This window comes from Megalops cyprinoides, chromosome 17, assembly GCF_013368585.1.
Source record: "Megalops cyprinoides isolate fMegCyp1 chromosome 17, fMegCyp1.pri, whole genome shotgun sequence".
Taxonomy (NCBI): Eukaryota; Metazoa; Chordata; class Actinopteri; order Elopiformes; family Megalopidae; genus Megalops; species Megalops cyprinoides.
In genome coordinates this window covers 16,311,459-16,336,167 of record NC_050599.1, presented here as the reverse complement: position 1 = coordinate 16,336,167, position 24,709 = coordinate 16,311,459, and the positions used below count along the sequence as shown (strand labels likewise).

The 24,709-nt window shown below is 41.6% G+C and overlaps 1 protein-coding gene across 1 annotated transcript in view; it reads right to left on the bottom strand.

Moving 5' to 3' along the window:
- slc35f1 (solute carrier family 35 member F1) overlaps positions 1-24,709 on the bottom strand; it is a 68,508-nt gene that overhangs the window by 26,207 nt on the left and 17,592 nt on the right. Inside the window, exon 2 of the mRNA XM_036550621.1 lies at positions 12,346-12,521. Within this exon, the coding sequence (XP_036406514.1) occupies positions 12,346-12,521 (176 nt within the window). The remainder of the gene's footprint in view (positions 1-12,345; positions 12,522-24,709) is intronic.

The window sequence follows — 24,709 nt, the reverse complement described above, 5'->3', positions numbered from 1 at the left end:
GTGCACATATTAGTGGTATTTATTATTTAGTGGTATATATTAGTTTCTATTTGATTTGGACATCATGGGTACTTTTTTTCATCGCACAAGCTACCTGGCAAGTACAAATTCTGGATTCATAAAAAATTAATATTTGGCTGTTTTGGACAATTTTCAAGAATTCATTTATTTATTTATCTTAATTTCATATTATGTATCAAAATATTGCAATACAGGTTTGGCACATATATCAGTTATCACTGACATATGAACAGATTCCAACACTACTTGCTATGCTTGCTATTTGCTATGTTGCTAAGGGATGCAAGTTTTGGAGGCATGTCTTACAAACACTGTTACACCTTCATACCAAGTAAAGCACCAATAACATACAAACAGTAAAAATAAACTCACAAAAGATATGGCTAGATATAATTTTGACCTTTTTCCTGGCTTTCTTACTTTCTGTAATCTTCAAGCATTTGACATAACATTTTATCTCGTTAAATAAAACAAAAATGTTTTGATATAAACATGAACCAAAATCAGTTAACCTGCACTGAATTCCAGCATAAAATCAACTTGATGCTAAGCATTGTCATATTTTTCATTAAAAAAACAAGCCTTTTATATTTAACACTGGATCATGAATGGAGTAAAATGGATTATACCTTTGAGTATTTTTAAGTGTTATGTATAAGGTGTTACCATGAGAGAGGTTATAGCTTTACACAATTTTGTTATCACTGTATAAAACATTAAAATTATATTTATCTACAAATTTATCATGAGGAAAACGTGTTTCCTCCTTATGCATAACATCACTAGTAAAAACAATAAAAACGTACCAACCAGTTCATTTTGAGAAGAGATTTTTTATGCCAATCATATTCCACAGTATTGCATTGTAGGGAGAAAAATTATGTGTAAATATCTTCCGAAAATGCTAAACTTGTTTATGAAGCTTAGACAGTTTAATGGGAGGCACAGCTCAAAGTCACATTTTAGTAAAAACTCCATCATCCATTTTTCTAAATACACTGATAGGTATATAGTACCACATAGAAAATGGCTGTAAATTTCAAGCCTTTGTCCAATTACACTGAAATGTCCCCAGCAATGACTCAGATTCCAGTCCTTCCCATCCACCATTATTATAATATTTCACTGATTGAATTAGAGGTTTTTATGTTTTTTGACGATACATAGAAAGAATGGTAATGATACATCATTTGGAAAATGCTCTCTGTTTTAGACAGAAGAATTCTACCAATAATGGGTGTCTCTTGAAAGCCGATGATTCAAACTTAGATTCAATCTATTTTTTTTTTTTTTTTTTGTAAATTAGTACACATATTGAGATTTTCTCTATCATTTATGTTTGGCTTTCAGTGTCATCTGTGAATTACATTCCCCAAAATGTCAATGCCTTTTATTTCCTGTGATTTCTTTATCATGATAGCCATCATTTCTACAGCTAAATTAAACAATAAAGGGGAGATAGGACAACCCTGGCGGGTGCCTTTTAGAATCTGAAAATGTGGAGAGGTCCCTGAATTCAAAAACTATTTATGTTAATTTAAAACTTTGCTTGCATTTAAAACTCGCAGAACTGCTCTCTAAAGTCAAAATACTTCAATCTATTAAGGAAGAAGGCATGTTCTGATGAATCAAAAGCTTTGGAAAAACAATCCAAAGATAAAATAAAACTATCATGTTTGTTAACTGATCATAATCATGCATATCTAACACCAGCAGAGCGTGGTTATAAATCTGCCTACCTTTTATAAAAGCTGATTGAGACTGATAATTTTGGTAATGGCCTTTTTGAAACCATTAGCATAAACACAGGACAGTACCTTATAGGCACAACATAATAAAGTCATTGGTTGCCAGCTATCGAACAGCATTCTGTCTTTTTTGGTATTGGTAGTTAAGTTATAAGCCCTTGCTTTCAAAACAGTAAATTATATCGCTTATACACTATATGGACAAAAGTATTTGGCCACACCTGTTTTTCAGGGTTTGGGCAAGGCCCCTTATCTCCAGTGAATGCTTCAGCATACCAAGACATTTTGGACAATGCTATGCTTCCAACTTTGTGGCAACAGTTTGGGGAAGGCCCTTTTCTATTCCAACATGACTGTGCCCCAGTGCACAAAGCAAGGGCTATAAAGACATGGTTTGATGAGTTTGGTGTGGAAGAACTTGACTGGCCCGCACAGAGCCGAATGAATGGGCACAAATTCCCACAGAAACACTACAAAATCTTGTGGAAAGCCTTCCAAGAAGAGTGGAAGCTGTTATAGCTGTGAAAGGGGGACCAACTCCATATTAAAGTATATGTATTTGCATACAATGTCATTACAGTCCCTGTTGGTGTAATGGCGTCCGAATACTTTTGTCCATATAGTGTATTTGACCAAAAATGTTAATAAAACTCTGTGGCCATCAGGTCCAGGTGATTTCCCATTTGCTATTTGAGAGATAGCAATATCTAGTTCTGTTATATCTAAATCAGCTCCCCATCAACTTGTGTAACTTTATCTTTAACCATATCCAAAAACACTCTGTTTCTGTAGCCGATCTGTATTTTAATATTTGATTTGTAGAGAAAACTGTAGAAATTGATTATTTCTTTACCTATATCCTTGTAATCATTAACTGGGTTACTGTGAAGACTACTGTGACACATACCTGGGCCATCAACTTCAATCTTTTCATGTGCTGGACACACATGAAAAAACAAAAACAAAAAAAACAAAAAAAAACAAAAAACACACATGAATCATATAAGCATCCCCACAGACTGTGAAAAGGAGATTATTAACCCCTAGCAAATATATTGTTATCTATTTGCTCCCATGTAGCAGTTTATAACTCCTAGAGGTAATTCACAAAAAATGATTGAATGTTGTATTTTTTGACCACCAGGATTTAGTAGGTTTCACTGGCAAGAACACAACTTGGACAAAAATTCAGAATATTCAGACACTCCATCAGGCTAACACAAAATAATTAGGTTTGACTTACAAAAATGCCTACAGTGCAACCTGCTGTGTATTGCAATTCTCAGCGAGCATAGAGGGAAACCAGGCATAATTATTCACTGAGTGCATTTCAGACTCCGAGAAGAGGAGACGGATGGTAAAATATACTGCACTTTCAATTTGCATCTAATACTGAGGAGTTACTACAATCCTTTTCAGTGGAATTTTAACAGTGTGCATTATTTCTGCCTGACAAACTCATCCACACAATATTAGTCCGTGAAAGCATCACAGATGTTACCCTTGCAAAAAAGCAAAATTTAATTGGGATAATACTGTAGAATTGAAGGGTGGGGGGATAATACAATAGATTTGGGGAGAAGTGGCAACGAAATGCTCTGTCTTGTAACTTCTATTATCACTTTTCAAATAAGCGTGTTCCAACAGAGGGCTTCTGCCTCAGTAGTGACGGATTCCTATTCTTGAGAAATGAGAAAATAAAAGTTGCAAGATGGAGAGTGGTTGTCCCCTTTCACTCTCTTTATTACTCTCCCTGACACAACAAAGTCACTACAGTGCATTTCACTGACCTGGATCCTAAACGATAAAACAGAAACAATTAAAATTCAAAACCTGTTTTGTCACATATATTTAGCAGATTAACATTGTTTTTTTTCTTCTTTTAAATAGCTGTCACAGACAATTAGGTACTGCAAATAAATCTGCTCAGTCTGAAATGATAACTCAATAATAACAATTGCATTAATGTGAATCATATGTAATTAAAAAGCACTCAAACAGCAATACATTTTTGAACCTTCCTGCTTCACCTATGCCTATAAATTTCAAGGGGTTACATGGGGGTAACAGCCTACTTGCTCCTAAAAGAGGGAGCCTATACCATGTAGCAGAACAATCTACAAATGTTTGCCAGCCATATGAAAACATTGTTACCTCAGAGGTAGCTTGGCATGAATCTCTACTACATTCAAACTGGCATATGCTCCTTGCCTTCATAAAAGGAGAATGACAATGACATATTAAATAACATATGCATACACTTTTTATCACTTAAAATAAGGCATTCGTAGATTCAATTCTGATATATAAAGGTCATATCTATCCACACAGACATTTTACTCCACTGCCGTGCCTTGCAAAAAATAGGCTTGGAGGAAGAGTCAGTGTTTGGGGGTTCATCCACGTCTCATCTCTGTCCTCTGTCTGCCACCACAGACAGTGTCTCAGCTTCCATTTAAATAGACCCCGAGGTGCTGTCAGTTCATGCGAGAAATGATGTCTGACTCTTTCAAAAAAAGTAATATAACGCTTCAGAATTACATGTAGCTTAACTTGGATACACATTACAATCACAATCTTGAACGGTCTCTATTCCCCGTGGCCTGTCCTGTTCAGGAAACCATTCGGACGACTGTCAGTTCTGGGGAAAAAAGTATTTCAGCGTACCAGAGTAATCTGGAAACAGCTCAGGACCGGGGACACGTTAGCAATGCGGCATTAATCAGAATCATCAGCGGAAAATGTAGCACCTAATAATAAGCCTGGAATAGGTGGAACAGTAACCCGCCTCCTCCTAGACAGAGCGCAAATGGAAGCCAGACTGGCACAGGCCCCTTGACATTCATCTACCCAGGAGCCCGCATAAAGACAATTAACCACATGGCAAGAATAGACTCCTCAAGCTCCAGATTCATCTAATGCAATGCTGCTGCAGTTCCCAAACTGATGGCATGCAATTACCTCGCTGAAACAATAGTTCAGAAGTCAGATGCCAAATGGTCTTTTTTGTTCATGAAATTTGTACTTCGTTTCTGCAGAAACCGAGGACCTGTGTTGAAAGGGTACTTTTACCATGCGTGATATGACATAAAGCAATAAAAGCAATTTCCATTCAGTGCTCTTCCTTTATTCGTTAGCAGATATACATTTGCATATAGTTAATTAATATGTTTGAAACACGTGTTCTGCATTTCTAAATATATCTATATTTAAGCTGTGCAATAGATTATAATGTATTTTGAATCATCTAAAATTTTAAAGCACTATCTCTCCTTGGCAGATACCCTCATCCACAGTGACTTGCACAGCTTACATGTTTGTGTTGCATTTATACAGCTTGAGATTTGCTGAGGCAGTTTACCTTGCTCAGGGGTAAAACATCAACTGGAAAGCTCACACTGGCATTGGACCTGCAACAAGTCCAACTTCTGAACCACTGTGCTTCTCCTCCACCACTCAGAATACATTTACAACATGGTATAAATATTTAATACCTAACAGGATAAGAGAATTCAGTGCTTATCCTTTTATCTTCCTAAACCCACAAATGCCCCTAAATAAAGTGTGCCTCATTACAGAGACATCTACGGGAGGACCAAGACACTACTAGAGCAGACAGGTTAAGCCCACAAGCTTGTTACAGAACAAGGGCCAAAAAGATGGATGCATGATGTAGCTCGAGGAGTGCTTTGCAACAGAAGGTGCCCACCTATGATCTGATGAAATCTCCCACTAACGCTGAAAACAGGTCCCATATCAACAGCCCAACACACAACATTATTTTTCAGATAGCGCTCACCACACAAATCCCCCACCTTGTTGTATAAGGATGGGGAGGGGAGGGGAGGGGGGAGAGAGAGCCGGGGGGGGGACTTGGCCACAGGTGCTGAGTTACACAGAACTGGAAGAGAACTGAAGGTGAAAATGAAAAAAAGCCTGACATGAGGCCAGAACTCTGAGGAGCACAGCTGCAGGGGAGAAAGGAGGCGAATACCCACACCCACCCCCACCCCCTAAAAAAACCCCTCCACCCCGCATAATCAAGATGCAAAAACCCACACCCATCCCCTCCACACTGTGAACCCCACATAATCAGGGGACGAACACCCAGACCTGTAACCCTCCAACCCCCGCTCACCCCGTGTAATTGAGGGTTTGCCCCTGCAGTGATGGCCCGCGACTTCATTCTCAGAGTAATAACATTCCCACACATCAGATGAGTTATGGCAGCCAGGGCTGTCTGTCCTGCCAATTAAGAAATCTTCCTCTCCCTGTTTTAATCTGGTGGATAAGCTATTGATTTCAGCCCCTGGCATTTCATGAGAACTCAACCAAAACTGCTATGGAAAAAAAGAGGTCCATACCATGAGGAAACTGACGTTGATTTTGAGTTGCTTACTCTGCAGCTTCCGCGTCACCCAAGGTTAAAGACTTTCGCCGAAGCGCGAAAGCGTGATTTATTGTTCTGGGAGGGCCTGCCGCGACATCGAGCCACCGGGCTTCTCAGACCCTTGGAAGGACTGGCCTGCCCACAACATCATTCGAAAACACTGGAGTCCCACTTAATCAACACTTTGCTCTTTGCTGGGTAAGTAAACACACTCAATCACTGTTCAAACACAGCGTGGCGCAGAAGAAAAAAAAAAAGCACAAGTAACCCGTGATGGTGCCACGCCAAACTCCGCTTCCCGTTTCGTGTGTTGAACACGAGGGCGTCCTCTCTCTCGCCTTTCTGGAGGAGGGAGCGTGACTGGAGGGTTGCAGCGGTACCCTTGAGCGAGGCGACTCACCTGGGACGCATCAGTCAAGCAAAGCCAAAGAAATGAGTTCCAGAATGTATTAGTCACTTTGGATAAAAGCCAGATGAATAAATAATGAGGGGATTATCACAGCTGCGCACCCACTTCAAGCAATTATGTTTTACCTTGTATTGATAGTACAAAGACCCCAGGGAAAATGTGTTCTAGTCTTCCAGGAGGCTATTATGAGAAGATTTCTAAAACCTCTACAACGTTGGAAGCAATTTGTCTAAAAGGATGTGTTATTGCAACTCCAATAACAGCCTGCTTTTAGAAAACAGTAAACAGAGGTGTGGAAAGAAAGTGTGATATCACTGAAAAGAGAAGAAATATGTCGCAGCATACCGCCCTTTTCCAATCGCATTGCCACAAAAATGACTATTAGCAGGTAAACCAGCCCATGTGTAATCCTCTTAAAAAACACACACCCAGCGTTATCACAGAGCTCTAATGGGACAATAAGCTACACAAAGCTTGTTATTAATAATAAGCCTGTCCAATTTTCAATGGTGTATTAGTGTTCTGTACAAACACTCTAGGGGTGGCTGTGAGACGCCTGTGCACACAGCAGTCAGCGCAAATGGATTGCACATACTTTAAGCTGCTCCACCAGCACTGCATTATTGATTATCTGACCACCGCTGAAGAACTCAATCCTCCATCGCACGAGACGGACAAGTGGACGCTGGTCAGGGTGAAGGTTTACCCAACACAGGCAACGGCCACCGGTTACCCCAGACACCACAGACAAAGCGAATAATAAACTGAGGTCAATGGAACTGAATGCCCCAGACTCCCTGTTAGGAAGTAATGAAAAAAAGCTTTCACAAGCAATCACTGAGTACGAGGACAAAGGCATTGACCTTACAATGTACCTTCAGCTCTGGAGGGGGAGATACCAGTAAAGATAGTGAGGAGCAGAGACTTGTGTGCCAGTTTCTCCACAGAGCAGACAGGAACTCACTGCACCACAGACAGGAACTCACTGCACTGTGACCCCGCCGGTCAAGATAACGAAAGCTTCCCACATGCATCTGCATTCAGTCTAATTGAGCATAATGAAAACAGCACCACTGAATGGCAAAAAGTCAACTGAAAAACACAGCCACAAAAAAGGACTTTACACAAGATTGTACATGTCATAATGTTGGATTACTCACTCAAATATGTTTGGATGTATGTGTTTTCTTTACCAGTATTGTACTTGTGAAAAGGCAAATTCTGTCAAAATGTCTGTGAGATGAAATACTACTACACAATACAGGCATTTCCAGCTGGGAATTACTCAGCTGAAACCAAATTATTCACTTGCGTGGTCAGCGTGGTTATACTTTAAGGTGTACCAAAGAAAATAAACCAGAATTATACCAGAAAGAAAACAAACCCCCAAAGGACATTAACTCCACACAGATCATAATTTCATTATTTTTAATAATTCCCTTCTTCCTTTCCTCAAAGCAAAATACAAGGATGCTGCTTTTAAATTCACTGTCAATACATTCGGCTGACAGAATTTAGATCAAAAAAGAAGAGAAAACTCCTCGGCATCTCACGTCCATCCGAACCGACTTCATTCTCCATCAACGGACGGCAGTGAAGTCTTTCAAAGCTGCTTGGGTCTCAGAGGCAACACTGTACTCAACAAAATCAATACACACAGAATCACTTTGAAGACAATTATTTATTTTCACTTGAAGGAAACTTCCCTTACAGTTATAATAACAAGCACCAAAGTAAAAAAGCCTAACGCCTGAAGCAAAAAAGTATATTAGGGTCACATCTTTTGTAATTAATGGAGAAGCTTGCTTGCTTTCTCTGTTTATCTTCTGACAACTGTCTTATCTCATCCCACCAAAAGCCCTCCTGTTGGTTCCTCAGTGACAGGTAAACCAATCGCAGTGGACGTGAAAAGAAAGCTTCAGAGAGCTGAGCGGCAGATTGGATCTCTCACTCTCACCCCGGCACGGGCGAGTCTGAAAGCACAGACCACAGTAACGGAATCAGATAAGGTGCTTCTGCACACTCTCAGCCTCGCGCGTGCTCCATTCTCCACAGCTTTCAGCTTTCAGTAACTGTGACCGTTATGGCAGTCTGCGCGATTCTCTTGGACCTGCTCCACCTGGCAAACACTAAACCCCCCCCCCCCCCCCAATCCCAGCTCTGACAGACCGGTCACTAGAATGCTGGCATTAGGTTCCATTTGTCTTTGAACGCTAAAACAATGGCGGAGGGGGAGTGAGACGTATGCCAGGAGCTGCTGTTGTGTCGGAGGACGGACTGCCTGCCAGCCCACAGAGGAACAGATGGGGCTTTTTGATAGAGGGCCACATTCACCCTGCTGCATTCCGTGTTCACCACATTGGGAGAGAGAATCCCAGGAGAGAATACTTTCGCTCCCGTAGCGATCACATGACTGTGCAAGTCAATATGTGACATGATGTCTTCAGCGCCATTTTGTGAACAAAGCAGGATACAGTGTAAAACATTTGTACCAGTAAGACTACAGAGCATGTATGTGAACTCTTGACAAAAAACCCCAAATCGCAGCGTTAGGCTAGCTTGATTTTTCTAGTGTCCATGGCTGGAACTAAATGCTCTAGATGCGAGTATATTTAGTGTCCATGACCATTATTAAATCATATTACTCAGTAATAGCTATATTTTTACCCTTTTAATAATGTAAGGCAGGTCACTGATGTTCTAGCCTCAAACATTCCTATCAGGCATCGGCATAATTGCAGAGCAATTAATAACTTTCTCAGGGTATTAATATGAATAATCATGTTGAGCCTCTGAAATCCCTTGGGGTCTGCCAACTCCCCCTAACCGTCTGCCCTCCGCCCCGGTGCTCCTGGCCCCTGCTGACCCCAGTTCAACCCTGGCATGGTTTAATTAGAATCTGAGCCAAAGGAGGGGGTCAGGACACCCAACAGAGCACTGGGAAGAGACTGAGAGGCTTTTACTCCATTTCACATTTTAGTAGTCAAGAGGTTTTTAAATGCAATAATATCAGTATATCCCAAGGTTAAACTATCTATGTGTAAACTCTGGCTCCATTTTACAATGTCCAACAAGACAGAACACTAAAGTCTACGCAGTCCTCCAGAGCTGCAAAAATCTGGTAATTTCACATACATTTATAACCAGAAGTGCTTATATCACATATATTATACTCCCCATCTGAATAAGAGCATCTGCTAAGTAAATTAACAATTATATCAGCTATAAATTAATTTGAATTCTTCACAGCAGTGGGAACATTGGATGAATTTGTTCTTGCATTCAAATTTACTGAATGCAGAAAGAAAAACAAAAAAAAAAAAACTGTGAGCAACACATCAAGCGACCAGGCCCCTATTTGGAGGGCTGATTCTGGGCTGGCTCAGCATGATTAAGGTCCAACTGACAGCTTCTCAGCCGACAGAGCCAGTCCAGGATGGAATTCAACCAATCATGTTTATTTTGCACATGTCCGTATTCCCCGCTGTTCCAAAATGGCAAGCTTTAGTCTCCGGGAGTACGATGAGAGAAGGACCTGATTTGGCAAAGGCAGCCTGAACTCCCGCTGAACAGCTTGTTCTGAGATAATGAGTTCACTTGCACATTAACATCAGCGGGTTCATCTTTTAGCAAACAACCGATTTGTCCGATTAAAAAAATATAGGTCAGCCACCCCCTCCCCTGTGGCTTCTATTTCTGATCCAAACACATTTGAGAAAAAAAAGTAACACATATAATTAAGAGAGGGTGCACAGAGACACAATGAACTAACAGAGATAACACTAATTTGAGAATGTAATCTTAATATTTATCTTAATTGTAACCGGACATTTTTGCCACTGAATATTTAACACAGCAAGATGGATACTGAAGAGAAAAATGTGGGATTGTTTTTCTATATTTGAGAGAAAGGGCCACAGCATACCTACAATGAGCTACAAATAATTTTAGGGAAGCAACCAGAAGCAACCACAGTTACAGAAATACACAAAAAACTGCATAAGTATTCATGAATCATAAAGACATATATCATATTTGAACAACTGAGGTACACCCTCATTTACACCGAGCTCATTTTTCTCCATATTCACACCTGACACATTAATAAGGCATCATTGTAGAAGCTGTTTATAAAGAACCACGGCGAGCGCAGTCTCTGAGAGCGCAACACAGAAGCACAGCAGACTGCACTTTAAAGACCACTCACTCCATTGCATACTGACTAAGTGGAACAAAAACTTCAATGGTAAGATGAATAGCTCCTCATTACAGAGTGGTTACCTCTCATGCATCACCCTTTTTTGTCAAGTAAATTGGCTGATGAGGACGCAAGGACTGTGATGACAATAGCAAATGCTAACTTTGAGAACACACAGGTCCTTCGCATGTTCAGCCCATGATGAGTCCAGCTCATTTAACACTCTGGGACAACAGCAACAATTATCTTGAGCAGCGGAGGAGTGCAGTGGAGCAGACACCTTCTGATCAACGGAGCAATGATATCAGACACTTGTCAGGGCGAATTCACCAGAGACCACGTCACACCTTAAAAGGCCCAGACAGAGCAGCCAAGAATAGTCCTCTTTACAAGATGTTCTCGAAAAAAAACCTTCCTTCAGAAAGACCTGTCAGAACAGAAAGGAGCAGTGTTTACACAGCCATCCAACGCTCTTCAGCCGGATTTATATAATGCCGCTCTTATGTTCTTATTTTTGACTGTAAGCCACCGTCACATCTGTTCAAGTACTTTGTCATAAGATTTATTCCTGAGGTTTCTTGAAGGAAAAAATCAGAAGTCAATTTATCTGTGAGAAAGCTGGGGAAAAAAAACATGCAGTGGAATGTCAGCCCTCTGTTTGCTAATTCCAACCGAACCTCAACCCCCTTCCACCATCACCAGTGCTGGAGCAGGCTGAACGACTCATCAAACCACAATTTACAAGATCATAAGGACAATTCCAATTACATAATAATGAGGACAAGTAGCCATTCGTTCTTCAAAAATGTAAAGTCCACTCCGCTCCATATCAAACCTGTTTGAGACCATGTGACATTTCCTTTCTACACTTTCCCCAAAAATTAAATTCAAAATTCATTACATCCAGCAGGCACTCATAAAGGTATATGCATGCTCAAATTATTCATAATTGTTATTCCAGGTCACTTTCAAAGGGGAGTATATTTCTGTATCAGACTGCAGCTGTTTGTGTTCTGTTTCTGTTAACATTTCACTGCAGCCTCTTGCTCGAGGAACAATATAACAGATATCACAATCTTATTCTTAGCATCCTGCTGTTAGCTTCGGAAAGTCTTCGTATTGTATGAATCCTGCAAGGTCATGCCGAGAGATGAAAGACAGCCTTTTTCTGGCTTCAGACTGACAGTTCCATTCCAGGAATGACAATTTAAGTTTGTATTCAATCATTAGCAAAAAAAAAAAGGCATTTACGAGGCAAAATACATAACAAACTTCTGTGTGAAGGTGCATTCAAAGCTGCATTTCCGTGTACATCTGATATACCTCTATAGGACATACAGTATGGTACATGTGAAACATCTGACTTGTATTATGTATAAAAATCTATAAAATCTCACATGTATTGGTCAAATCTATGTGCACTAAGGCAACTGTATGCAATTGGTGTGAGAGGCTAAAAGTATTCTCTCTATTTTCATGTTCTTCTATCTGCTGTTGGAAATTGGTACATGAACTAGGTACCCCAGGTTTAGAATGTGGCACTGTCCACCCCGAGGCGGTTTCGGGGCAGCGGGCGTACCTTGTCTCACTGCGAGCGTGGTGGTGTAGACGAGGAACAGCAGGATGTAGTTGAGAAAGCTCTGAAACACAGGTGTGTTGGCGTGGAAGTCGTCTGCCAGGTACTTGCTCGTCAGGCCAATCCCGCAGATGAGCAGTGACAGGACCTGGCCGAGGGCAAGAGTCAGGAGCAGTTCCCTGCGGAGAGGAGAATCATTTCAGCACAGCGGAACCCAGCCAGAGCCAGTAAACCCCGCTGCATTTCAGCAACAGCACAGCCACTGCACAGGCAGACACAGGAAAATACCTGTGCTCTTGTTGCTCCACAAAGATTTCCATGTCTCTGGCTATAGTACAGTTACTGTACAGACAGAGACAGACAACTGTAGCAAAAATGATACATAGTTATCACAGAAACAGGAAACCATTAAATCACAGCTACATTACAGAAAAGGATTATAATGCAGATAGAATATAACCAGTCACTTCCTTTGGATGAGAATGAAGATATTCACTTTTTTGTGTTTATGGGGTATCAGTCATGGACCTAGAGGCAGGTTTGTCCCTAAACCTTCAAAACAATTCCCTTTCTGACATGTACAGCACCCCAGCTCCTCAAAGCTTCACACCCAGTAACAATAGAGCATTGTCCTACATCTACTTCCTGTCCAAAAATCCTTTATATTTGGGCAGATTTTTGTAAATACTCTGTCCTATCCATTGTGATATGCTGCTTGGCTTCCTCTCATTCTTCAACAGGTGGTCAGGGAGATAGAGCTTCCTCTGACTGCTGTCTGCGTTTCCTGTCTGACACACTGCAGTGTGTGAGGGTGAGCAGAGACCAGCCAGAGCGTCTCCCCTCGTCTCGGCGGGAGCTGTGACTCTGTCTGGCTGGGCGTGAGCGCTGAGGGCGCTGCCAGGTTTATGAGACGGAGATGAGGAGGGGCTGAGAGACCCTGAGACCCAGCAGGCCAGAGAGTGAGCTGTCACACCGGCCAGTAAGCAGCCTGGGACAGGCGTGTGTTCTGAGGGTCATAACAGTCAGCTTCAGCACTGCCTCTGCTGCCTGCGCTGCACGCGCACACACACACACACACACACACACAGGAGCACACACACACACACACAGGAGCACACACACACACACACACACACACAGGAGCACACACACACACACACACACACACACACACACAGGAGCACACACACACACACACACACACAGGAGCACACACACACACACAGGAGCACACACACACACACACAGGCGCACACGCGCACACACACACACACACACACACACACACACACAGGCGCATACACACACACACACACATACACACAGGCACACACACACTGCACATGCACTGCACACACAGGTACTGCACACACACATTGCACACACACACTCCACACACATTGCCCAAGGCAAAACAACCATTGCATTCTTATACACTACACATACACACATACACACTCACTGACATGCATGCAAACATATTCACACACAAGCACATACACACACTACCCATATATGCACACACATGCACACATGAAAACCTACACATGCAAACACTGTCAAGGTCAAAAATAATCGATTGACTATGTAATAGCATCTTCTCCTACACAAGCAGTACTGTTTCAATCAGTCAATGCCTTCATCAGAAAGTGGTTGAGAATCAATTTGCTAATTTACAGGAGTAATTCATTAATTGCATGTATCAACTATCATGTAATTATCATTTTGACTGGAGCTTTGCTTATTTGTATGAATTAAACATACATGGTCAATGATACATTACAACGATTATCTTTCCAACCACACAACTGAACAAATCATTTTTGTACATTTTTTTTGTCTATGTCATGAAATGTGATACAATATAATATGAGGTCCCTGATGTAGTTAGATATTAATTGAAGTGTAATTAGTTTTCCAACTCTTCGTGGCCTCAGCAAATAACAAGTGACGGTTAATGCCATGATAACACTGTTATCTGATTGCACCGATCCCCTGCAGTCTGGGTGCTCTCCATCCAACCAGCACTCCACAAGATGGGCTATTTCTTTCTCATAGAGACTATTTTAATACAGGCCTTCGCAGTGAGGATCGCCGTGTGTAGCACAAAGTAATGACAGTAATTACCAGAACCATATTATGTTCTAGACCAATAAAGAGCAACAAATAATCACCTCAGCGTACGCATTTTTCACAGACCCAATTATAATTCAGCTCCAATACAGCCATTAAATTACGCTTCCAATAGACTTGGGTAGATGATCCCTCTGATTTTGGCATGAGGCCAACACCATAAACATGTTTGAAAACACTATAAGATTTTGTTGGGTATTTTTAATAATGCAGCTTTCATTTTTTTTTAAACCAGGATATTTTTCATACCTTCTCACTGAGTCAAAAACACAAGGTAAAGACACAGTGGCACTGATGTTTCATGTAGATTATTAAAAGTGTGATAACTTCCACTGCATGCAATCCGCCAGCCATCTCTCAATCAATCTTATGCATGTATTTAATTTGTGAACACACAGATATATATACTAGTGTCACAAGTAAAATACCAGATTAGATGGTTAAGAATGTTTTGTGATATGCTTTGTTGTAACAGTTTTTTAAACACATTCATGTTCACCAGAGAGTGATGAAGCAGTGTAAAATAACAGTAGATCACATTAGGAGTGGGGCGAGCATGAGGACTCTAATGTTTGAGTGCTCAAAAGGGGACAAATGCTCCAGCACTTAAAAAAACACAGCTGGATAGCTTGAAATGTGCTTGAAATGTGCTAATGAAAAAGCTCAGCAAATAAAATATCGATTTTGCTTAAACCCTCCATTTAAGGTAACCATTCACCTTCAGAAATGGATGTTCTACAAGCGCTTCACGTCAATAAGCACTTCTGAACCCCTCTACGGCTTTGAGGGCTGAAACGTGGGTGGGTTTGAAAGGTAGGAAGTGTCTGGGCCTTGAGACCACGGCAACACATTCATCTGGCAAATCGCTGCATGGTGATGTCCCTTTACATAATCAAATACACCCATCACAGATGAAAAAATTTTGATAAAACACGTGTCAGCATGGCAATGAGCTAGCTTTGCAATGCAATGCTGCATGCATTGCCACTTGCTGCGGGAGCAAATGGTTAGAACACCGGCCACTGATTGAGGAGAGCAGACGATGGTCGGTGTGCTGGCTAGCACAGCCCAGCACCGATGCACCTGCATGCATTCAGCTTCTCACTAAAATCATTCTTACAGAGAAGCTAAATGCTAAGTGTCACCCGTCACTTGCAGACTGGGTGAGTATGCAATCTATGTCTTTCTGCATACTGTGGGTGCAACAAACACAAAAAGCCCCCTTGATAAATGCAGTCTGCAAGTGACGGGTGACACTTAGTTTAAGTTTTAATGAACATATTTTCCCTATAGGGTTTGTTCCATTATGTTCTGCTGTTTGCATTTTTATGTTCTAATGGTTTTTCCACTTTATACACAATGCCATTTTTTAATCACCAACTGTATATTAGTCGCAACTCTGCAATAACCCCTGCACTTGTGCACTAGTGCTGAAATGAGATGAATGTACACCTCAGATACACTCACACACACCGTACGAGTCACGCAGCACAGCACCACAGCACCACAGCACCACAGCACCATAGCTCATGTCATCCGAGCAGTTCACAGACACCTGCCCTGGGGGACGTACCTACCTCTATTTTGGGTGAAGCAGCACAATGACTGGGTCACACCCATAACGATAACAATAAACCACAAACTCCCTGCTATAATGATATGTCATTTCATAGCAGTCATACCAGAGACCATTTTATCACTCAGTACACCTGTCGACTAAAGCCTTATTTTTTTAATTGGCACTGATCAGTTAGACATGAAATTTGCTATTAAAAAAACATAAAAATCTATTATTTTTATATTTGAAAGTCGTCCCAATGACAGTTATCGTATCATTAGCGTTCAGGTTTGTTCACACAGTAATCTTTTTAGATTTTTCATAACGTTTGAATCCAGTATTACATATGCTTGAAATGCTCCTCTAAAACACAAATACATTTATACGGCAGCAGAGGTCAACATAACATCTATTGAGAGGCCATGTACACCATATTCTATGAGAACATATATTCCTGATCCAGTATCACAAAATGCTGGGAGAGAGGTAAAAATTTGCATTTAGATGGAAACTAATCTTTGCTAGCTTTCCTCATAGGCAATTATACTTAAGACAGAATGTGTGCCTGTTTTTCTCTTTGTGTTCTGACACACAGCTCCAGCTGCATAAATTACCTTTGTAAAGATTTCGTGATAAAAGCTTTAAATCAAGGCCTCACGCAAGGAAAGGAAATGTTTTCCCCCTTCAAAAATGGCAGGCCCCACTTAGTATCAATATCATTGCAATATGCTCTGCCTTTGCTTCAACAAAGCCCCCCTCTCATCTCCACTCCACCCCAGCATGCTCAGAATAATACCCCTTGCAAACTGCTAAACAGCATTTACTTTTGGTGTTTTGCACTTCTTTACATACCTTCCACATGAGGGGCATGTCTTTGGCTGGGTGTAAAAAATGACACATTCCATTACAGACAATGGTGTTTCCCTTTCGAATCCCGCTGTTCCCAGGTAACTCCCTCCCTGCAACGCTCTCGCCCAGCTCAGATTGATTCCTGCCACATTGCTTGGTGATTTGTATCCTACTAGGGGAAACCCATGAACACTTAACAGTTTAACTTAACGGAAGCAGATGTCTCTGAGTTAAGGACAAAGCACACCGCAGCTGGATTCAATCAGGGCTTGATTGTTGTGTCAAATGTGACTGAAATGTCGTTGCATTTTTGGTTTGCATTGTCTGAAAATTAAGGATAACGCTTTCTCAAAGACACTTCGACTTATTATAGCTGCTGTTTAAGTGCAGGTCCTTTCTTTTGGATTTGTTACTAAGTCTGTTTCAGATACATGTCCCCCTAGTAAACATCACACAAACCACTATGGATTGAACTCTCTCTACTCTACCATCATTGTGTGGAGCCTCCTTTTTCCCTTCCATTCTTCTGCAGGTGATTTCCTGTTCTCACCACAGAGCACTAGCACTGACAACCCGCCCCTCCCCATCAGTTATTAACAGCCTCTCCTCTGGGCTTTGCCACTCTTCCGGAGGACATGAGGGGACGACAGCCTACTCAAGGACAGAGACACTGTGATTATGAAGGACAGCAAAGGACCATGGCGAGGACACGTCATATCGGAGGAGAAAAGGGCAAGGGGGGTGGGGTGGGTTGGGCTTCCAAATCCAAGAGCAAAGGAGGTTGCCCGATCAAACCCCTCGAGGGACACCGTTGCCCTTGAGAAAAGTACTGTCTCGGATGGACCTGGTAAGAACAGCTGGTTGCATTACCAGCGAACCTTTCTGGAATTATTAAAAATGTTACCTTAGTATCGTTTAAATTGATGGTTTCAAAGGTAGAACTTCTGATGCACTTTCTTAAGATGAAGCTAAACATACTCTCTACTTTGCACTTCCCCAACAAACTCAGCAGAACTCAATTTACAGATGGTATTGCACGGATACTGAGCCATGGCATCATTTCATTCCAACATAAAAGAACATCTGGCAGATTCTATTATATAAAGTGACACCACCAAAGCGTGTAGTCTGTATCTATTAACAATAATTTGTATTTTTCCAATTTTTTGTCTCTAACTCCTAAAGTCTTGGGGGTTAATTGACTTTCGGATATAGCAAGAACGTGGGGGAGAGATAAGAGCTACTTTTTTTTTTCACACGTTCTTGATCTTTCATACCTAAACTACGGGAAAATAAATTATTCTGTCTGAATGTAATTGAAATTCTTCCCAGTGTTTTATGCTATCATCATTGACCTTTCCAGCAAATGATGAATCATAAATGGAGCACACTAAAACGCACTTCCCATGCCAACATTTTTAGAAATTACCAAAAGAAAAAGGCACACATCAGGAAAAGTTGATTATTCATTCAAACCCAGATTTATCCTAAAAAACATTTTTCTTGTTTCCTTAAGTTCTCAAACAGCACTTTCAATTTACTCTCAAAGATAAAGTAGTTCTTTACATTACCTGTGAGGAATGCATTCACATCTGATGAGATTAATAATCAAAAGTATGTTTCAAAAATCAACCTTCACTGAAGTACTCACACAAAAACACAAGAGATTATCTTAACCAGTCCCCCTATGGGCTACACCACCCTTAAAAAAAGAAGAAAAAAACACAAGGGCCATTCAGCGCAGCATTGAGATGGGGGTGTGTTTTGAATGATCATGCACATAATTGGATTGCCACCCTCCATCTCTGTCTCTGAAAGGGAAAACAAAAAGGCCACGGATCTTCATTACTTTGCAGACAGAGGAGTCTGAGGTGGGAGTGTTTCTCTAGATCACAGGAGTAAGGACAAGAGTGTTTACCACGATTGATTGTCTTCACTCAGACTGTAAGGCTTCCCCCCACCGGGCACCCGACAGCCCCTCCGAAAGCTCAATCAAACAGAATTTGCCCCCCAAATCACTCCAGTCTGAATCAATACAAATCAGTTGGGGTGACCTACAAAAGAACCCCCCCACCCCCCCATCTTTGAAAAGTAAATATACATCAAGGGCTAATTTCATTCTGGTTTCAGGCAGGGGGAGAGTGATCCCTTGCCTGCAGACATGATGCTGTGCTCCACCGCATACAGAAGACTTGAGGAGGAGGGAGAGAGATGGTCTGGCTAAGATTTCAACAACACGCTACAGCACCGCGGTGGTCTCTGTTGCCACAGTGAATATCAGCATCTAGATTTTAATCATGACACTGTGGCCTCATGTGCCCCGATCCTATTTTTATTTTTCCTAAAATCAAGTAACTCTGAGATTACAGTGGGAGAGAGAATCTCTGAAAATGTCCGGACTGTAAAACGCTGTGCAAATGAAAGGAGGCGCGGTGAGATGAATATGTAATGACTCGTCTCCGACTGTCCTCTGACGCTTCCCCGGAGGAGAGGCAATCCTCCCGCCCCTGTCGCCGCTCTCTTGGTCTTGCGCTAAACAGCTCACACACACACACACACACATGTGTGTGTCGTCGAGGGGCTCCCAGTCAAGAGCGTTACAGCCACAGGCAAACCTTTGGCAGGAAAAGAAGACAGATGAAAGTGAAAGCCAGTAAATAAATGACCGGTTCGTGGGCCTCTTCCCCCATTCGAGCCTGCTGGCCTACTTATTTCCGAGCCACAGATAAATCTCACATAACTGCTCCGCACAAGACAAACTTGCAGAGGGGGTGGACAAAGGCTGTAAAAAGCAGATCGTGTTACTGAAACTGTACTCCCTGCCCCCAATCACTGCTCTCTTCACCCCCCCCCCCCCCCCACTGTGCTCCAGCAGGCAGAGAAGACTGAGGACAAGGCCCCAATATGCCATCTGTTCAGCTTTGGGGAGCCCCAGGAGGAATGGCCGTGACAGCACCCCGGCACACAGTAGGACGCTCCGCAGGAGAGGGGATTATTTAAACAGATAATGACTGGAATAAGCAGGGACTAATCGCGCTCCTGACCCCTGCACTAATGTCTGGGACCCCCGTCGCGCGGAGGTGGACGGGCTGAGCGGGATCCAGCATGGGTCCTCTCTCCGAACGCTGTCTAAACACCGAACGTTGCATAAACTCTGTGTTAACGATGTCTGACGGCTACCGAAACACTGTCTAAATGCTGTCTGACAACCGCAATATGACTGAACCACACAAAGACCAATACAGTGAACACTGGTCATTATTACAGTATTATCTAATTATTTTAAATCTGCTTCTGCTTCTTGCAAAAACATGCTATCGGGTTTGTGTGCTGTGACGCTTACCACTAGCACACCATCTTAGACCTTTTTAATGTGAAATGCTTTGAAGTGAGCACGAATGAATGCAGGCATCAAAATATGTAATCTTTCAACGTGCCATTCAGTACCATGCTGTGGGGTCCCAATGCCCTGGGGAGTACACCTGGCCTTGAACCCCTCAGATTAAGCCCCACACAAGAAGAGCATGCTGGGAAGAAAGCTCAGAGATCATTATCCACCTATTTTTTGGTCTCCTGATAACTGTTCTTTTGTCTTTTTGCATCGTATTACCTTACCTGCGAAATGGGGGGTTATGGTGTCACATAAGGGGTAGAAATAGCCCTCGGCATGATGCAAAACCTCGCTGTGGGGTCCATGTCCCTGCACCCCACAAAGCTTTGCCACGTGTGTCAGAGAGTTTATGCCTCATTTGCTAAATTTGCCAGGGATTAAGGAACCACAAAGTGAACTCAGCGAGAAGAAAGGCTTTTTAATCTTGCCACATTCTGACAGCATGTTTTTCCAGAGCATAATTATAGGGACCGCCCACGCAGTTACATGCTCACAGTGATGTCCTTTTTACGGAAGCCCATGTTAGCCATGAAATGCTTGATTAGTTTTTGAATCCTTGTAACGTTCTGTTTATATGTTGTCATTGTATATAAAATCAAAAGGATTTTTCAGTTTCAAAAGTTTCTCAAACACATACACAAGAAGATGACATTCGGAAAGCAGAAAATCTGGCTGTTTACAGATACAAAGATAATGAGATATACTAATTAATTGATGAGGTTTTGTTATTATGAATCCACATTTGTGTCTTCAGTTTCATCTTCAAGAACTCGTGGGGGGTTCATTATCGCAGCTTTTAATGTCGCACAAATATCACAACTTTGTGCCATTTTGAAATATTTGTACAATTACAGTCTAATCTCTCCTCCGAGCAATATGTGCTTGATGCTGATGGAAACAGGGGAGAGATTAACAGCCCTTCTTAAATCAAGCCTGACTCATACGGTGCTGCTAGTCTTTGGGTCACAGCAGGTATGAAGCCCTAAACAATGAACAATGGACCCTTTCCGTTAAGGAATTTTTACCCCCTCTGTGGGTACTGATATGCATGCAATGGGGCACAATGCTGCCAGTGTTCAATATGCGTGCAAAGGGGAGGTGCAGTAAATTCACTATGAGGTGGGGCCTAACAGTCTCCAAATGACCCAAACTGTCATCTCCCCGGAAACAGCGCAGCAGTCATACAGTCTGCTGACCACCATTCACTATGCAGTGCGACACAGTACTTTCTATTTACACAAAGCTGACAAATAAATCAGTCTTCTTTTAATATATGGAGAGAGACGCTCGGCTGGCTGGGCAGCAGTTATGAATCAGGAAATGGGCTTCTTCAAGCCAATGCCTTTCAAAGGCAGGTGCTGTTCATTAGTTACCAGTCAGGCATTGAAAAGATACAGTCTAAACACACTGTTATCTTTAATTAGTCATGGCTATGGTGAATTGCTTTAATAGAGCCCTCACGGGATTGTGATCACATGACAGGCCCTGATATCTAATGGCCTAGTCAGCTTGTCAGGTGCACCACATCATTCTACTGGGAAGCTCAGAGGAAGCGAAGACTGAAGACCAGACTGCTTCTCAATATAATGTAATGACATAGCTGTGAATGGAGTCAAGCCTCATAAATGGTTTGCAGCTTCATGAAAAGATAACAAAGGATGCACAGAAGACTGGAATGACAAAAGTGACAACTGTAAAGGAAATATGGAGCACAGCAGAGTCTGACACATGTACTGTGTGTGTGCATGCACATGTGCATGTGTGTGTGTGTGTGTGTGTGTGTGCGCGTGTGTGCATTCGCCTGTTTTTCTACACTGAAAACAGACAAGGCATAATGAACTTGATACATTGAAGAGGGGGCTATTACCAACGGTCTACTGCCACACCAAAGAGAGAAACTGTTTTAATAAGGAAAAACAGCTTTGGCAATTTGTGTTAGCGCTGCAGTAACATTTTCATAGATGTCAGCCACTTGAACTCCTGTGGTTTTCACTGTTTTTGACTGAGTGGCCTTCTTCTGCAAAGCAAGGCAATTCACTGAAGACAGGAAGAGAAAGAGAGGAAAAGAGTGTTTCTCAGCTCTCACAAGCATTTATGAAATTATTCCCCTTAAGTGAGCATATATGCCCTTTGACAGAGCATTTTTATATTTTATATTTTGCATTTTTTGAGAATTTGCACAGACTGCAGCTCCCTGAGGAGTGTGTTGAATATACATGTCACAACTAAGAACTAGCACTCTAAATCTGAAAGGGCATCAATCCTAACACAGTTTGCACAAGGACTCCAATTTATTCCAATTATGTAGACTGGAACTATGGTGTGACAAGGAACTTGATCATGCTGGTTGCAGTTTAGGTATAAATATACAAGCATAATAGACAAAACACATGAATAATCATTTACCCATGAATACATCAGAATGTTTCCAGAAAAAAATACCCTTGTGTTTTTTTAAATTAAAACTCATTATTTGTGAACAATCTGAATTTAATATGAAATTTTAATATATGTTATTATATTAAAAAATTATCCAATATGTGCATTTTTTTTTTTTATAAGATATTTTTGTTCCTATTTAAACAGGGGGTGAATAACTAAGGAGGGAGCTGTATATCAGGTGTAAATATGAGATTATTTAAAAAAAATGCTAAACCAGATCTATCCTTGTTGTGGTACTCCGGCTTGTTGTTGGACCTGCTAAAGAGACCAAAATGAAGAATTAAGTGGTCGTCAGGCATGCTTTCAATTACTGTTATTGCCTCTGTACCTCCACAGTCATGCATAAATAGCCACCACAACAAAACACTGCACAAACAGAGGACTGGTTTCCAAAGAAGGCAGCATATGAGCAATTCATCATTAGAGGTATTAAATTAAGAACATGCTGCTGTGCAATTAAATACTTCTAGAACCGTGTGGTGCGCATCCTTTAAAATCTCCTGACAAACAACAGACTGTATCATTGAAATAACAAAGATGCTCAATATCCAAGACAAGTGAGACTTCGACAGGTACTTTTGAAGCACTGTCTTTCGCTGCCTGTTAATGACAGCTATCTCAACAGACAGCTGGAAAGCCACCAAAACAAGCCAGGCCTTGATGAGAAATCAAGTTCTAACTTGATGTGAAGTCCAAATGTCGGAATTCCCATGACGCATTGCAATTTCTTTTTGATTAACCACACGCATTGATTGCGGGGGATACAAAGTGCCCGGCACCCTTGCTTAGGAAATAAATCGACCTCGACTTGCAGCAGCTATTTCCAGACTGGGGTGATAATGAGTTTTCAGAGAGATAACACATTATTGCCTATTTACGCATGCCTGGGCAAAAGCATTGATTGTAGATTAGGGTACATGAATGACTTCAACACAAGACTGAACAGACAACCTCCACTCTCACGTGCGTAAAATCTGTTTAATAGATGATTTTATTGTTCCAGAGACACTCTAACTAGATGACGTAGATGGTACATAACATTGAAATGACCCCTGTATAAAATGACCAATTTCAAAATCACCAAAACTCATTCATTTTACGTAGTTTCATGGCACATTCTGCTTACTGCTTCATTACATCCACGTACCATTAGGGCCAGTCACATGTGCCAGTGGGACACAGACAGTAATGAGCCAGTAATTTATTACATGGGTCAGCTAAGACATCCATAATGATAGCCTCACATGGGTAAGGTAAAGGCCAAAGTATGGCCACATGTAAAGTTCACTGTTAATTAAATGTACAGGCCACAACGGCATGTGGATATCTTGCTAATAAAACAATAGTGTGTCTAATCACCAACTATTATCATTTTCACTCAAATAAATAGCACTCCAGTTTCCCAACCTATGCCAGCCCCTTAATCTCAGGCTGGGCTGGATGTGTGTGTGGAGAACCTAACAATGCTATGGTGGATCATGTAGATTTTTTGCAGTTATTAAGTGGGGTGATCATCTCAAGTCCTCCTTTTCACAGCCTGGCAAATGAATTCATTCAAAGCCATAATATGTCTTTAATCCACTGAATACATTCACGTGTCCATACTGACATGCGCTGTGTCTGTTACCAAGACAGCATGCCACCAGATCAAAAGTGTCACACATCCAAGGCTTCTGTGCTATCAAATGCTTGTTGTCTGTAGATATTTTTTTGCTCTAAAATGCTGGTTATTTCCACACGGTCATGACCCCGTGACCCCAAGACATATCCCACCAATTGATTAAACAAACTGACCAGAAGCACTCTACCACTCAGATGTGCTTGGAGTGTGTGGGAGAGCCACAGTAAAACATCCTTCTCTTTTTCTCCTCTGAATCAGGGGAATAGGTCTGTTCCCACTGGGAACGGGGCCTCGTAATCGTTCTTTCAGCCGACTTCCCCGGCTGAACGCCATATCCGAAGTTTCACTTCAGCGGTTTATGGATACAATGTCA